Source organism: Ailuropoda melanoleuca, chromosome 16, assembly GCF_002007445.2.
Source record: "Ailuropoda melanoleuca isolate Jingjing chromosome 16, ASM200744v2, whole genome shotgun sequence".
In the NCBI taxonomy this organism is placed as follows: Eukaryota; Metazoa; Chordata; class Mammalia; order Carnivora; family Ursidae; genus Ailuropoda; species Ailuropoda melanoleuca.
Genome location: NC_048233.1, coordinates 2,570,487 through 2,586,038, shown reverse-complemented (window position 1 = coordinate 2,586,038; position 15,552 = coordinate 2,570,487). Strand labels below are relative to the sequence as shown.

The following is a 15,552-nucleotide window of genomic DNA, read 5'->3' as shown; positions in this document are numbered from 1 at the left end:
GTCCTTCATTTTGTCAGTTCTTTTCACTATGGAATGTTTATTCCTCCTCTTTAGAAGTGAATAGCCATCCTTTTCCTCCCATCCAGCTCAACAATCTGTTTAGACAGCTGGGTAATTGAAAAAGAAAGCAGCTTAGGGATAACTTGTTAATGGGGATTTTACCAAGTTTAGCAGCTTCTGCACCTGAGTATATTATGAAAAGTTTTTGCCTGAAAAGAATAATGGATTCCTTTGATAGTGTGACTACATATAAATTATAGGAGTGTTATTGTTAGCAGTTTGACTTAATTTCTTTTTTAGATGCTGATGATGGGGGAGAAAGAAGGGTATTTTCCTTATGATGCATGTAAGGGCTGTTTGTGTAGTAGGTGGGTTTCTAAAACAAACCTCTGTTTTCTTGTATGTAAAACTTGCCTGGTTCTGTGAAATTTCATTTTAAATAATGGCTCTTGTACTGCCCTTTCTTGACAAGAAAGTCTAATTGGCAGTGTGATTATATCTTTTCTTTGCTTAATAAGGTTTATATGTTAGCAACTGGAATGACATGTATAGCTGGTTAAACATGTAAACACCAGGGCATTACATTCTTTGTGTGTATGGAGTATTAGATTTTTGAGTGAAAAAATTCTCTTTAGTGGTTGTAAGTTTACCTAAGTATTGATCCATATGAGATTCTAATAGTAGTGTCTGATTAAAGGAAGACTAATGATTTTCATCTGTGCTGGTCTTTTCTCTGACGGTAGCTTTTGAACTTTTATGATATCGAAAAGACTGGAGCCTATTTCAGGCATTTTACTGATTTACCTGTGTGATTATTTCTTTGTTAAAGAATAAAAATCTAAGCCTTACACAGTAGTTGTGGTATCTTATTCTAAATGTACCAGATCTTTTTGCATAGCTTTTTGTTCTGCTTGTGGAATTCTCATTGACTCTAGAGAGAGACTTTTTTCCTCTTTCTCTATAGAATGAGGCAGTTCCTTAAGGAGCTTATATAAATTGATTAATGCGGGAAGTTATCTGAACGTTGTATCTAGACTTCTTTTGTTAGCATTTTTGTTTCAAGTTTTTATTAAATTTGAGTTAGTTAGCATATTGTGTAATGTTTTCGGGAATAGAATTTAGTAATTCATCACTTACATACAACATGCAGTGCTCATCACGGTAAGTGTCCTCTTTAATATCCATCACCCGTTTAGCCCATCCCCCCACCCAATTCCCCTCTGGTAACTATCAGTTCTCTATAGTTAAAAGTCTCTTTTATGGTTTGCCTTTCTCTCTCTCTTTTTTCCCTTTTCCCTATGACCATCTGTTTTGTTTCTTAAATTTCACATATGAGTGAAATCATATGGTATTTGTCTTTCTCTGACTGACTTACTTCTCTTAGCATAATACACTCTAGCTCCATCCACATCATTGCAAGTGGCAAGATTTCATTCTTTTTGATGGCTGAAGTATTCCATTTTATATATAGACTGCATCTTCTTTATCCATTCATCAGATGATGGACATTTGGGCTCTTCCATAATTTGGCTATTGTAGATAATGCTACTATAAACGTCGGGATGCATGTGCCCCTTCAAATCATATTTTTGTATCCTTTGGCTAAATACCTAGTAGTGCAATCGCTACGTTGTAGGGGTAGTTCTATTTTTAACTTTTTGAGGAACCTCCATACTATTCTCCAGCATGGCTGCACCAGTTTGCATTCCCACCAATAGTGTAAGAGCGTTCCCGTTTCTCTGCATCTTCACCAACATCTGTTGTTTCTTGTGTTGTTAATTTTAGGCATTCTGACAGGGGTAAGGTGGTATCTCATTGTAGTTTTGATTTGTATTTCCTTGATAGTGAGTAATACTGAGCATCTTTTCATGTGTCTATTGGCCAGTATCTAGGCTTCTTTTATAGTTCCATTCTTGACAGGAGTTTGTGTGTATGCCTAAATACAGTTTCTCAAGTTCAAGCTTACATATTATTCATTTACTGATTAATGAATCGATATTTATTATACACCTAGTGTGTGCCAGATATGAAGATAGAAAACTGGGGTAGAGGGGCAGGATCCAGTCTACTTGTGAAGACATGTATCAAACAAAGAATTACAGTATGGTCAGGGATTAGCGTTACAATGTATATATAGATGGGATAAATGAGATGAAGGTGGTAAATGTATAGATAGATGAATGGAGAGTGTGTGTGTATGTATATATAACGTATGTGTGTGATTGAGTACAAAGAGCATTTTATTCTCATAGAGGTAAGAGCAAGGAAATCTTTTCAAAAGAGATAACGTTTATGTTGCTTTTTGAAAGCCATGTAAAATATACCAGCTAGCTCTAGTATTAGCTCAAGAGGAGACTAATTTATATTCTCCTGCTTGATTTTTCTCTATAGAACCTATTGCCATCTTACATACTATGTTTATTTCATTCATTCATTGTCTGCTGCATTAGGATGTAATCTCCTTGAGGATAGGGATTTTGTTAGTTCCCATACAGTACTTCATTAGTTTTTGATGTAGTGTTTCATGATTCATTGTTTGCATATAACCCCCAGTGCTCATTGCAATACATGCCCTCCTTAATACCCATCACCAGGCTAACCCATCCCTCACTCCCCGCCCCACGAAACCCTCAGTTTGTTTCTCGGAGTCCATAGTCTCTCATCATTTGTCTCCCTCTCTGATGTCCCCCCCCCCTTCATTTTCCCTTCCTTCTCCTAATATCCTCCATGTTATTCCTTATGTTCCACATATAAGTGAAGCCACGTGATAATTGTCTTCCTCTGCTTGACTTATTTCACTTTTGATTTCTTCTGTATTCTCAACACCTAGAAAAGTTTCTGGCACATAGCAAGAGCTCAAGTATGTGTTGAATGAATGAGTGAAGTTTGTGAGTTCTACAGTAATTGCCTTTTTTTCTTTTAGTTTATTAAGACTCTCTCTCTACAATTCCTTCATATTTTTTGCTCAATATTTTTCATTATGTGTACTTTAATCTCCCATGATGACATGCTATCTCTATAATGTTTTTCAAACCCACCCCCTCTTTTCCATCTCTTAGCTCATTTAATTCTTCAGTATCTCTTACCTGAATTGATAAACTCTAATTGTTTTCCATGTCTCTTTGCAAGTCCCTTTAAATTTTTTCTCCACAGCCATCAGAATTATCTATCTAAAATGCAGAACCGACCAGACCATTTCTTTGCTTAAAAATACCTAATGGTTCCCATCTGTCTAGAAAAAAGTTTGTGCTCTTTAGATTGCACACGGGGCCATCCATAGCCTGGGATTCAGCTACAAAATGATGAGTTCTCTTACCATCTTATAACATAATAAAAATCGGTCTATTCATTTTTCTTTGTACCACTAGTGCCTGGTAATATAGTAAAGAATTGAATAAATACTTCGTTGAGTAAATGAATGCATACAGATGTGTATGAAGGAATGAATAACTATGATAAGGAATTTCATTGAAAATGTATCATGTTTAGATAAAAGGTGATACAAAAATATATTTTAACACTAGCATTTAAGAACAATTTTTCTTTATACAGCTGATTTGTCTTACTGTCTTGTTCTAATCCCCAATTTACTGTGAAGTGATTTACAGCGTCATTATTGAAGTAGTCCCCGGTCTCATGTCTTCCCTATCATTCCTCTTTCAATCCCATCTCTATATGTTGGCTCTTTTCTCTCTGGCTACTTTCCATATTTTTTGGGAGATTTATGTATATACATGTATGTCCATAGCTACATGTGCATCTTTTCTCTGTTCTGGCTATAAATTCTGTCTTTAAAATTTTGCATGCAGCTCTGAAACCCTTAGTATTAAATTATTTCTATGGAACACGCACTCAGACACCCCCCTGATATACCTGTTTCCAACTTAAAGTGATTTGTATTGTGACTATTTGTATTTCTCTTAATTTCCTTTTTTTCCCTCACACTCAGATTGAAAATCTTCAAGAGCAACTTAGAGATAAGGAGAAGCAAATGAGCAGCTTAAAAGAACGAGTCAAATCCTTGCAGGCTGACACTACCAACACCGACACTGCCTTGACAACTTTGGAGGAGGCCCTTGCAGAGAAAGTGAGTGACTGGTTTGGACTCTTCATAGACACATTTGCTCTGCTTTCTCATTAATCTAAAATTTTCTCTGGTTTGGACTCTTCATAGACACATTTGCGCTGCTTTCTCATTAATCTAAAATTTTCTCTAGTAATGAGACTTGGATATAAAAGGCAGAAGAAATCCCTTAGGGCAAAAGAGAAAAGAGCTTTCTGTACTATTGCTGCTGTAGATAGTATAAATGGATAGGAAACCATTTTGTTTTTGTCAACGTAAGCATCTGTTGCTCGGCAAGATGGATTCCACACTAGAGGGTAGTGGCTGAAAGTTTTCCTCCCTCCTTTCCTTCTTTTCTCTTTTTTTCCTCTTTTCTTTTTTCTTTTTTCTCTTCCCTTCTTCTCTTCTCTTCTCTTGTAGGTATATTTATTTTAAAGAGAGAGAGGGTAAGGGCAGAGGGAGAGGGAGGGAAAAATTCAGACAGACTCCACACTGAGCTAGGAGCCTGAGCTCACCACCCTGAGATCATGACCCGAGTGGAAACCAAGAGTCAAGACACTTAACCAACTGTACCACCCAGGCACCCCCATGGCTGAAATTTCTAAAGACTAAGCCATACATTCCTATTTACTATCTTCTGAAGAAAAAGAAAAGTTCTTTTTATTTATCTCATCAACTAGAATTTGGAAATGTGGGAACATCAGACATTGACCATTAGGAAACAATATATAGTTAGTTCTCCTTTACTGTACCATGTTGGTACCTAATATAATCTTGGATTTTAGTTATTAATACAACATACTTGCTGTTTTTCTAGTCTTGGCCTTGCTACTTCATTTTGCGTTTATGAGCAAACCTAATTTTTCAGGAATGGTTAACTAAGTAAAGAAGTGGCCCAGCCAGTTAGGTGTTAATGTCTTGGAAGGAAATTTAAGGAATCTTAGTGGGGCATTTTAATGGGATTTTTTAAAAAGGAATAGGGTCACTGTTCCTTAAGCCTCTTGGACTCAAAATGCTTTAGGCTATGTGCCAGGGATCAAGTCTTAATCTTTGAATATAGTCAGAAATAATACCCAGAAATATACTTTAATTGCTTCAACTTTTAGACTTCCTGAGTATCTGTTGACAGAAGTTTTAATGGGTTCTCTCTTTTCTCCCCCCTTTTTTATGCTTTAAGCTCAACATTTCATAATCTCCCAAATCTCCTCCTTTTTTGGTTTGTGAATTGTGAGTTGTTTCCATTGCCTTTTGGGCAACATGTGAATTACATATAAAAAAAAAAAAGATCTGTTACTTATCGCCCTTAGGGGGCTGTGTGTGTGTGTGTGTGTGTGTGTGTGTGTGTGTGTGTAAAGTTTTTGGATACTTGGGAATTGAATTAAAAGGGATTATTCCAAAAGAATACTTTAAGGACTTCTAATACAGTTTGAGATAATAGGAAAAGAAACCTCAGGGAATCAAAAGAACAAAGACACATCTTTGTTATTGCAAGGATGAATTCCTTGAAGAGTAGATTATTAAAAACTACCACTGTCTTTTGAATGGAACATGAAAGTGTGAAATTTTATCAGCTAAAAGCTGAATTAGAGTCATATGAGTATGAAAGGAATTTTCTTACGTGTTGATGTGGTCTCTCATCAGGAGCGGACAATTGAACGCTTAAAGGAGCAGCGGGACAGAGATGAACGAGAGAAGCAAGAGGAAATTGATAACTACAAAAAAGATCTTAAAGACTTGAAAGAAAAAGTCAGCTTATTGCAAGGCGACCTCTCAGAAAAAGAGGTTAGGATCACCAAAATAGAATGATTTGGTTTGCTTAGTGCATTGTATGTGTATGATGTTGGTGTTTACATAATGCATATAAAATGTATTTGACGGAAGATTTTCTTAATATTCTTATGGCAGGCCTTTTCAGAAGATGTTAAGGGGTATTTTGGGAAGCTTTGCAGAGACATAATAGTTTGGATCATTCATTTTCTAAATCTTTAGCTTTTTCAGTATGTTATGAGTTGGTTTCTTACTTGTTAATGACATTCGTATAGATCCTAAAATAACTGAAGCAGTTATGCATGGAAAAATACAGTGCAAATGGTAAGAAAGGTGACAGATGAAAAGAGTATGCAAATGGAGGGCTGCTTATTTACAGTGTCTCTTAAAGTGCATCTCAATATTGGCAGAGAAAGCTTCAGTGATTGCTGACCAGTTAGGTGACTTAGTATCTTTTGGTCTTGCTTTTTAGAAGATCCTGTTAATGTGACCCATTAGTAGTAAAAATACTACTGCCTTGTGATCATGTGATATTTAATGCCTGAGCTTTAGGGACACTCTCCGATTTTCTTTCTAGTATCTTTAAGACAATTTATGGAAATTTAAGTTTCTAGTGGAACTTTCCTTCTAAAAAGGAAAAGTATTTTATATTTAAGTCAGTGTGGTTCCTACAGTAACTAGTAGTGAGTACTACTGCGAGTGACTAGTTTCATTCACGAAGCTAGATCTACTTCCATTTATTTTATGGGAATGAATGTGTATTGATAGAACTCTTTAAATCACAATTCAGTTGGTATTTCTTGGGAATTCAGCTTATTTTAGTTAGGACTCGAAAGCTGAGGCTGACATTGTTTTATATTTCATGAATGTTCTTGAAATGGAAGTGTCAGTATATAGTAATAAACAGAACTACAAGCCACCAAGATAATAAATTTTAAAATTTACATTTCCATTTTATTTGTACTTAGTATTTAGTCTAGATGTGTGCTGCTTCTTTCAGGCTTCCCTCTTGGATCTGAAAGAGCATGCTTCTTCCCTGGCTTCCTCAGGACTGAAAAAGGACTCAAGGCTTAAGACACTTGAGATTGCTTTGGAACAGAAGAAGGAGGAGTGTCTGAAAATGGAATCACAATTGAAAAAGGTTAAAATTTTTCCACTTTTCTTACTTTGCTTTAAATAAGAACATAGTAGAGAGCTCTGCAGTGTTCAATGTGTAATAAATTACCAATGATGTAATAATCCCCCACAGTTCAAAATACCATTTATACCTTCATCAGTTCTCTTAATGTTCTTGTCCTGTTTCATTTTACTACTGAGAACCCTCAAATTCTTAGAAATTGATCAGATCAGAGAAAGAGTAAGAAATGCAGCTCCTTTATGGACAAAGTATTTAAGACCACAATGTAAAAATCTTAATTATCTGATATATTCCTTTCATTAGCATTGAGCTTCCTAGAAGGAGATGATTTAGCAGTGATAGTCATCCATACTGGCGAGTATTAGGATGTGGTACAGCTATTTATTTTCCATTCTTTGATTTATTTCCCTCTAAGATTTATATGGCAGTTTGTAGTTTTCAAAACACTTTCGTATTTATAATCTCTGAGCTACCAACTTTGTGAGAATTGGAGCTATGACTTTTGAGCAGTTAACTGAGTCCAGTTTATATTGATGACTAATGAGAGAGGGTGCAGCCTAGTTTTGACAGGTTAATTCTTGTTCTCTTTCCATATATTGGGTGTATTCAACATGATACCCTTGCAGTGAATCTTCGTGTTGGGTATGTCAAAAGTAAAATCATGTTTTTAAGCTAAAGAAAGAAAGAAAATCTAGTATCTTAAAATTACTTGTGAATAAGTAGGAAAATTCTGTTTGTGAGATTATGGATTCTGATTATAACCAGTTCAGATTTGATATTTGGCTTTTTTTCCTCACTGAAAGATGGAGATAGTTTTCTGTTTAATACCTGAATATCGAAGATGAAGCTGCTTATATGTATTTAGGGTTATAAAACAGAGCGGTAACTATCAAGAGTAATATTATTCGTTAGTATTCCAGACTTTCTTGTTCTTGACAGTCCCATATTTTCTTTCTGTTTGTTTATTTTTAACTTCTTTGTTACCATAGTCTCTTATATATTGGACTTTATATTTAGGTTTATGAGAAAAAATAAAGTTATCTTTGAGTAGAGGAGGTTGATGGCTTTCCTCTATTTTGATTTGTTACCTGTTTTACTAATGGCCAGTTTTCTTTTCATATTTTCCCTTGTTTCGTTCTGGATGATTGTTTCTTTCATTCTAATTCATTACTGATCTTTTCTATTATACTACTTCCACAATGCCGAACTCCAACAAGGAGGTTGTTACTATAGTTTTCCATATGTTTCGTTTGTTTTTTTGCTTTTTCTCCCCTCTTTTAATTGAGCATTTTATATAATTCTATCTTCTTGTTCCTTTTAGCATATTAGTTATAGTTCTTAAATTTTTTCAAGTGATTACCCTAGAGTTTGCCATATACGTTTTTGACTTATCCCCCAATTTATGGAGATACAGTTAACAAGTAAAAATTGTCTATATTTAAGGCATACAACATGAAGATGTGTGTGTACATTGTGAAATGATTACCACAGTCAACCTAGTTAACACATTCATTACCTCACATATTACTATTTTTTTTTTTGTGGTGAGAGTACTTTTTAATACTCTTAGCAAATTTCAAGTATATAGTACAGTATTATTAAGTATGGTCGCCATACTATACATTAGATTCCCAGAGCTTATTGATCTACAACTGAAAATTTGTACCCTTCCATCAACATCTCATTTTTCCACCCTCCATCCCGTGACAATCACCATTCTATTTTGCTTCTATGAGTTCAGCTTTTTTAGATTCTGCATATAAGTGAGAGCATACAGTATTTGTCTTTCTGTGTCTAGCTTAGTTTCACTTAGCATAATGTCCTCCATGTTCATCTACGTTGTCACAAATGGTAGGATTTCCTTTCTTTTTATGGTTAAATAATATTTCAGTACACACACGCACACACAGAGACACATATACACATCGTATTTTCTTTATCCAGCCATCTATTGATGGACACTTACATTCTTCCAATATCTTGGCTTTTGTGAGTAATGCTGCAATGTACATGAGAGTGCAGATATCTCTTTGAGATATTGATTTCATTTCTTTTGGATATATATCCAGGAATGGGATTGCTGGATCATGTGGTAGCTTCATTTAAGAATTTCTGAGGGAGTTTTTTACTGTTTTCCATAATGGCCTTATGAATTTGCATTCCCACCAACAGGGTGCAAGGGTTCCTTTTTCTTCATACTCTTGCCAACTCTTATTTCTAGTCTTTTTGATGATAGCCATTTTAACAGATGTTCGTTGTTATCTCAGTGTGTTTTTGATTTGCATTTCCTTGATGGTTAGTGACGTTGAGCTACTTTTCACGTACCTGTTGGCCATTGGTCTGTCTTCTTTGGAAGAATATCTGTTTGGGTCCTTCACCACACGTTTTAATGGGATTATTTGTGTTTGTGCTATTTAGTTGTATGAGTTTCTTACATATTTTGAATATTAATCCCTTGTCACCCTTAAGATTTACAAGTATTTTCTCCCATTCCGCGGGTTGCCTTTTCATTTTGTTGATAGTTTTCTTTGCTGCATAGAAGCTATTTAGTGTGATGTAGTCCACCTGTTTTTGCTTTTTTTTGCTTCTGCTTTTGGTGTCATATCAAAAAAAATCATGCAGTAAACATTTTTGATCTAAATTCACTTTCAAAAAATGTTATCCAACTTTATGTGTCATGCAGGTACATACACCAAAATACTCCCAGAATCCTCCCTTCCCTGATGACATTGTTATCATTCATTTCATTTATCCATATACGATAATCACCTAGGACATTACTATTACTACTTTAAAGCATTACCTTTTAGGTGAAGAATAAGAATAATAAAAGATGTAGTTTTAGCTTTATTCCTTCTCCAGTTCTTTTTCTTTATACATATATATGAGTTTCTGACCTATATAATTTCTTCTGCCTGAGAACTTTTTTTTTTCTTTTTGAGAGAGAGAGCATGAGTGGCGGGGGAGGGGCAGAGGGGGAGAGAGAATCTTAAGCACACTCCACTCCCAGTGCATGACTCCATCTCACGACCCTGAGATCATGACCTGAGTCAAAATCAAGAGTGAGATGCTTAACTGGATGAGCCACCCAGGTGCCCCCTGAAGAACTTTAAATATATTCTCACAGGGTAGGTCTCCTGGCTATGATTTTCTCAGTTTTTATTTGTTTAAGAAAGTCTCTATTTCTCATTCACTTTTGAAAGATAGTAACACTGGATATGGGTTTCTAGATTGGTGGGGTTTTTTTCTCTGTAACACTTCAAAGGTTTCACTCTGCTGTCTTCTTATGTGATTTCTGATGAAAAAAAGTCTACTGTAGATCTTAATAACATTGTTGTTCTATAAGTAAAGTGTTTTTCCCCCTCTAATTTCTTTTAAGCTTTTTTCTTTGTCTTTGATTTTCTACAGTTTTAATATGATATGCCTGCGTATAGATGTTTAGAATTTATATTGCCTGATGTTCTGAGCTTCCTGACTTGGTGTGTATCTTTAACTTTGGAAAATTCTCAGCCATTATTACTTAACAATATTTCTTCCCCTTTCTTTTCCTTTTTGTATTCCAATTATGTGTATGTTGCACCTTTTGAAATTGACCCATAGTTATGAATGTTCTGTACTGTTCTATTTTTTTTTCTCTTTTCATTTCATTTTGGGAAGTCTCTTTTTTTTTTTAAGATTTTATTTATTTGAGAGAGAGCACAAGCAGAGAGGGAAGGGGCAGAGGGAGAGGGAGAAGCAGACTCTTTATCGAGCAGGGAGCCCGATGTGGGGCTCAGTCCCAGAACCCTGAGATCATGACCTGAGCCGAAGGCAGACACATAACTAACTGACCACCCAGGCACTTCCATTTTGGAAAGTTTCTGTTGACCTGTCTTTGAGCTTACTGTTTCTTTCTTCAACCATATCCAGTCTACTGATGTGTCCATCAAAGGCATTAATTTTTCTTATGTGTTTTTTATACCTAGAATTTCCTTTTGATTCTTTCTTAGAGTGTCCATCTCCCTGATTATATTACCTATCTGTTCTTGGATATTGCTTACTTTTCCCGTTAGGGACCTTAACTGTTAATCAGTTATTTTAAATTCCCTGCCTGATTAATTCAACATCAATGTCAGATATCTGAGTCTGGTTCTGAAGCTTGCTCTGTCTTTTCAGACTGTGCCTTTTCTTGCCTTTTAGCACACCTCATAATTTTTTTTGTTGAAAGCCAGATATGTTGTATCAGATAGCAGGTAAATGGGCATATGTGTAAGGTTTTAGTCTGGCTAGAAGTTGAGCTGTATTTGTTTGCTGTAGCTGTAGGTGCCAGAGGCTTCAAATTCCTCTAGTGTTCTCACCTCTGTTGACTTTGGATTTCTCTCTTCAGAGAGAGTCTGCATGTTGTAGCTCTTTCAGCTCTTACCCCTTGTTACTATATTGGAGACCTATTGGTGTGGTGGTAAGGTGTGGGGGAAGATAAACTTTCTATAGTCTAATGATTAAGTCTTGGTCTTTTATGAGCCTGTGACCCTGGCTGTGATCTTCCCAAAGGTTTTCCCCCTTAGGTAGAGGGGATTAGAATGGGAGAAATGGGGACGCCTGGGTAGCGCAGTCGTTAAGCGTCTGCCTTCGGCTCAGGGCGTGATCCCGGTGTTCCGGGATCGAGTCCCACATCGGGCTCTTCTGCTGGGAGCCTGCTTCTTCCTCTCTGACTCCCCCTGCTGTGTTCCCTCTCTTGCTGGCTGTCTGTCTGTCACATAAATAAATAAAATCTTAAAAAAAAAAAAAAGAATGGGAGAAATGCCCATCTGCCAGGCAGGATAAAACTCTGCTAAAATCTTTACTTCTGGAGAGTCCGCCTTTGGGTAGAGTACAGTTTGGGCATATTTCACAATTATTGCTCCCCATACCCTTACCAGAACCACACGGGGATTTTTGTCAGTTCTTCACTATGAGAACCTGGTGGGGCTCCTCAATGTAGAATCCATTATTAAGGTGAGTTTGCCCTAAAATTGCAGCATCTAGGACTTTCTGTTATGCTTGTACACACTCAGCCTCTAGTAATTCTTCAAAGTCACCATTGAAGTGTTTCTACCAACAGCTTTGCTCCAGATGGATAGATCTCAACTGTGACTCTCTGGATTTGCCTGTGACTCTTGATTTTGGCGTTGTAGTTTGCCCTTTGACCTCAGTTCTCTGATAGGTCCAGGGAAAGTAATTGATTTTCAGTTTTTTAACTTTTTCTTGTTTTAAGAATGGTAGTGATGACTTCCAGACTTTTTACATGTTGGAGCTGAAGTTACAACAGTTTTCCATATGGAACAGATCTACACAGTCTTGTTTTATGAAGATATATATGTGAATTTTGCTATTTAGAATAACATTTAAAACCTAAAATAAAAAACGATTATTGCCTATATTTGGGAATCAGCTTTAGTTTTATTAATTAACACATAAATATTTATGGAATCAATAGGTTACCTATCCCAAGGAATTTGAGAGTATATCACAGAGGTGTGAATTAACAATATACGTGGCTATTTATTTATTTATTTATTTCGGGGGGGTGGGGCGTGCCCACGTGGGAGAGGGAGATAAGCAGGACACGGGACTCTGAGCACGACCTGAGCTGAAAGCTCAAGTGACTGAGCCACCCAGGCGCCCCCAATATACATGTCTTACATAGCTTTTTTAGTTCTACTAAATGTCAAATGAACTTGAATATTTGTATTATCAAAGTGTTTCTAAACTCATTAATTTATACTGGAAATTACCTCTCAAGAAAGAAGAGGAAAGAAGAGAAAAACCTTTGATCTTAAAATATGTCTTAGAATAAATGAGACTGTATTTTCTAATTTAAGATTGAGATAAGAACTAAGCAATAAGATGTAATAAGACTCAGAACAATTGTTAAATGTTGTGCTTCAGATTTTATCTCATTCTAGTAGATAAATACTTCCCTAGCACTATTACATTTTAAAAGCAGGGCAGTGAAATAGAGAAAGACAAATACCATATAATCTCACTTATATGTGGAATGTAAAAACAAAAACAACCTGAATCCATAGATATAGAGAATAGATTGGTGGTTGCCAGGATGGTGGGGAGAGTGGTGGTATGTGGGCAAAATGGGTGAAGCGAATTAGAAGGTAAAAACTTCCAGTTATAAAATAAATAAGTCCTGGGATGTAATGTACAACATGGTGATTATAGTTAATAATACTTTACTGTATATTTGAAAGTTGCTAAGAGAGTAGATCTTAAAAGTTCTCATCACAAGAAGAAAATTATTTGTAGCTTTGTAGTAATAGATGTTAATTAGATATATTGTGGTGATCATTTCACAGTATACTATACATATGTCAAATCATTATGGTGTACACCTGTAACTAATATAATGTTATATGTCAGTTGTGTCTAAAAAAAATAGAGCCAAATATCATCAGATGATTTTTCAGTTTTTTTTTTTTTTGCTACAATTTTAATTCTTTAGGAGCTTATTAGGCCTAGGATTTTGTTGTCTTTGTTTTCTATATTAGCATTTTTTGTTTTGTTTTATAGCTTATTTTTAGGTTTACTTTTGTTTATTTTTTTACATAGATACAATTTGTTTTTTGTTTGTCGGAACTTCTAAAATTTACTCTTAACAGTTTTCTGATAGTATTGTTAACCATAGTCACCATGCTGGGTAGTACATCCTGAGAACTTACTATCTTATAATTGGAGGTTTGTACTCTGACCACTTTCACCCACTTCACACACTCCTCTCCCTGCCCTTGGTAACCAACTGTCTGTTTTCTGTTTGTTTGAGCTCAGTTGTTTAGATTCCACATATAAGCGAGATCATATAATATTTCTCTTTTCTCTGTCTGACATACTTCATTTGCATAATGCCCTCAAGTTTCATCCATGTTGTTACAAATAGATGGAATTCCTTCTTTTATTAATGGGTAAATTTATTAATTTGCATATGCATGCTGTATATGTACTGTGACTTCTTTATCCATTCATCCATCAGTGGACAGTTAGGTTGATTCCTGTCTTGTCTATTATAGATAATGTTGCAATGAATATGGGGGCACAGATAATCTTCCTGAGATAATGATTGTGTTTCCTTTGGATGTATACCCTGAAGCAGAATTCCTGGATCATATGGTAGTTCTGTTTTTAACTTTTTGAGGAAGCTTCATCCTGTTTTCCATAGTGATGGTATCAAATAACATTCCCACAAACAGTGTATATATAAGAGTTCTCTTTTCTGTACATCCCCACCATTCTTACTTCTCTTTTTTTTTTCTTTTCAACCTATTCCAAAAAATAGAGAAGGAAGGAAAACTTCCAAATTCATTCTATGGGGCCACCATTACCCTGATACCAAAACCAGATAAAGACTCCACTAAAAAGGAAAACTACAGGCCAGTATCCCTGATGAACATGGATGCAGAAATTCTTAATAAAACACTAGCAAGCCGAACACAACAATACTTTAAAAAAATCATTTACCACAATCAAGTAACATTTATTCCTGGGTTGCAGGGGTGTTTCAGTATTCACAAATCAATCAATGTGATACACCACATTAAGAAAAGAAAAGAAAAGAAAAGAAAAGAAAAGAAAAGAAAAGAAAAAAGAAAAGAAAACCATATCCTCATTTCAGTAGATGGAGGAAAAGCATTTGACAAAGTGTAACATCCAGTCATGATAAAAACCCTCAACAAAGCAGGTCTAGAGGAACATACCTCAACAGAATAAAGGCGTATACGAAAAACCCACAGCTGATATCATCCTCAGTGGGGAAAAACTGAGAGCTTTTCCTCTATGGTCAGAAACAAGACAGGGACGTCTACACTCACTACAGTTATTTAATATAGTACTGGAAGTCCTGGCCACAGCAGTCAGACAACAAAAAGAAATTAAAAGTCATCCAAATTGGTAAGGAAGAAGTCAGACTTTCACTATGTGCAGATCATGTGATAATTTGTATAGAAAACCTGAAAGACTTCACAACAGAACTGCTAGAACTGATCAACGAATTCAGTAAAGTTACCAGGATACAAAATAAACGTTGAGAAATCTGTTGTATTTCTATACACCAGAAGCAACAGAAAGAAAAATTAAGGAATCAGTCCCATTTATAGTTGTACCAGAAACAATTAAGATCCCTAGGAATGAATCTAACCAAAGAGGTGAAAGACTTGTACTCTGAGAACTATAGAACACTGATGAAAGAAATTGTAGATGACACAAAGAAATGGAAGGGCATTCCATGCTTATGGATTGGATGAACAAATATTGTTAGAATGTCTATGCTACCCAAAGCAATCTATACATTCAATGCAGTGCCTATTAAAGTACCACTAGCAGGGGGGAGGTTAAGATGGCGGAGGAGTAGGGGACCCCTTTTTCNTAGGGGACCCCTTTTTCAGCCGGTCCCCTGAGTTGAGCTGGATAGGTACCAGACCAGCAGGAACATCCACGGAATCAGCCTGAGACGCAGGAAGATAGATACATCTGGATCTCTAACATCTCCAGCGCTGAGTATCGAGGTACGAAGCGGGGAGCCGTGAAACCGCGCACAGATATCGGAAGCTAAACAGAAGCGGGA

At 35.9% G+C, this 15,552-nt stretch overlaps 1 protein-coding gene across 12 annotated transcripts in view; it reads left to right on the top strand.

The window, feature by feature from the left end:
* Positions 1–15,552, top strand: part of ERC1 (ELKS/RAB6-interacting/CAST family member 1) — a 536,559-nt gene that overhangs the window by 167,738 nt on the left and 353,269 nt on the right. For all 12 annotated transcript variants that reach the window (XM_019793501.2, XM_034645665.1, XM_002914100.4 and 9 more), the window contains 3 exons: positions 3,950–4,087; positions 5,705–5,845; positions 6,831–6,971. In XM_019793501.2, the coding sequence (XP_019649060.1) occupies positions 3,950–4,087; positions 5,705–5,845; positions 6,831–6,971 (420 nt within the window). The remainder of the gene's footprint in view (positions 1–3,949; positions 4,088–5,704; positions 5,846–6,830; positions 6,972–15,552) is intronic.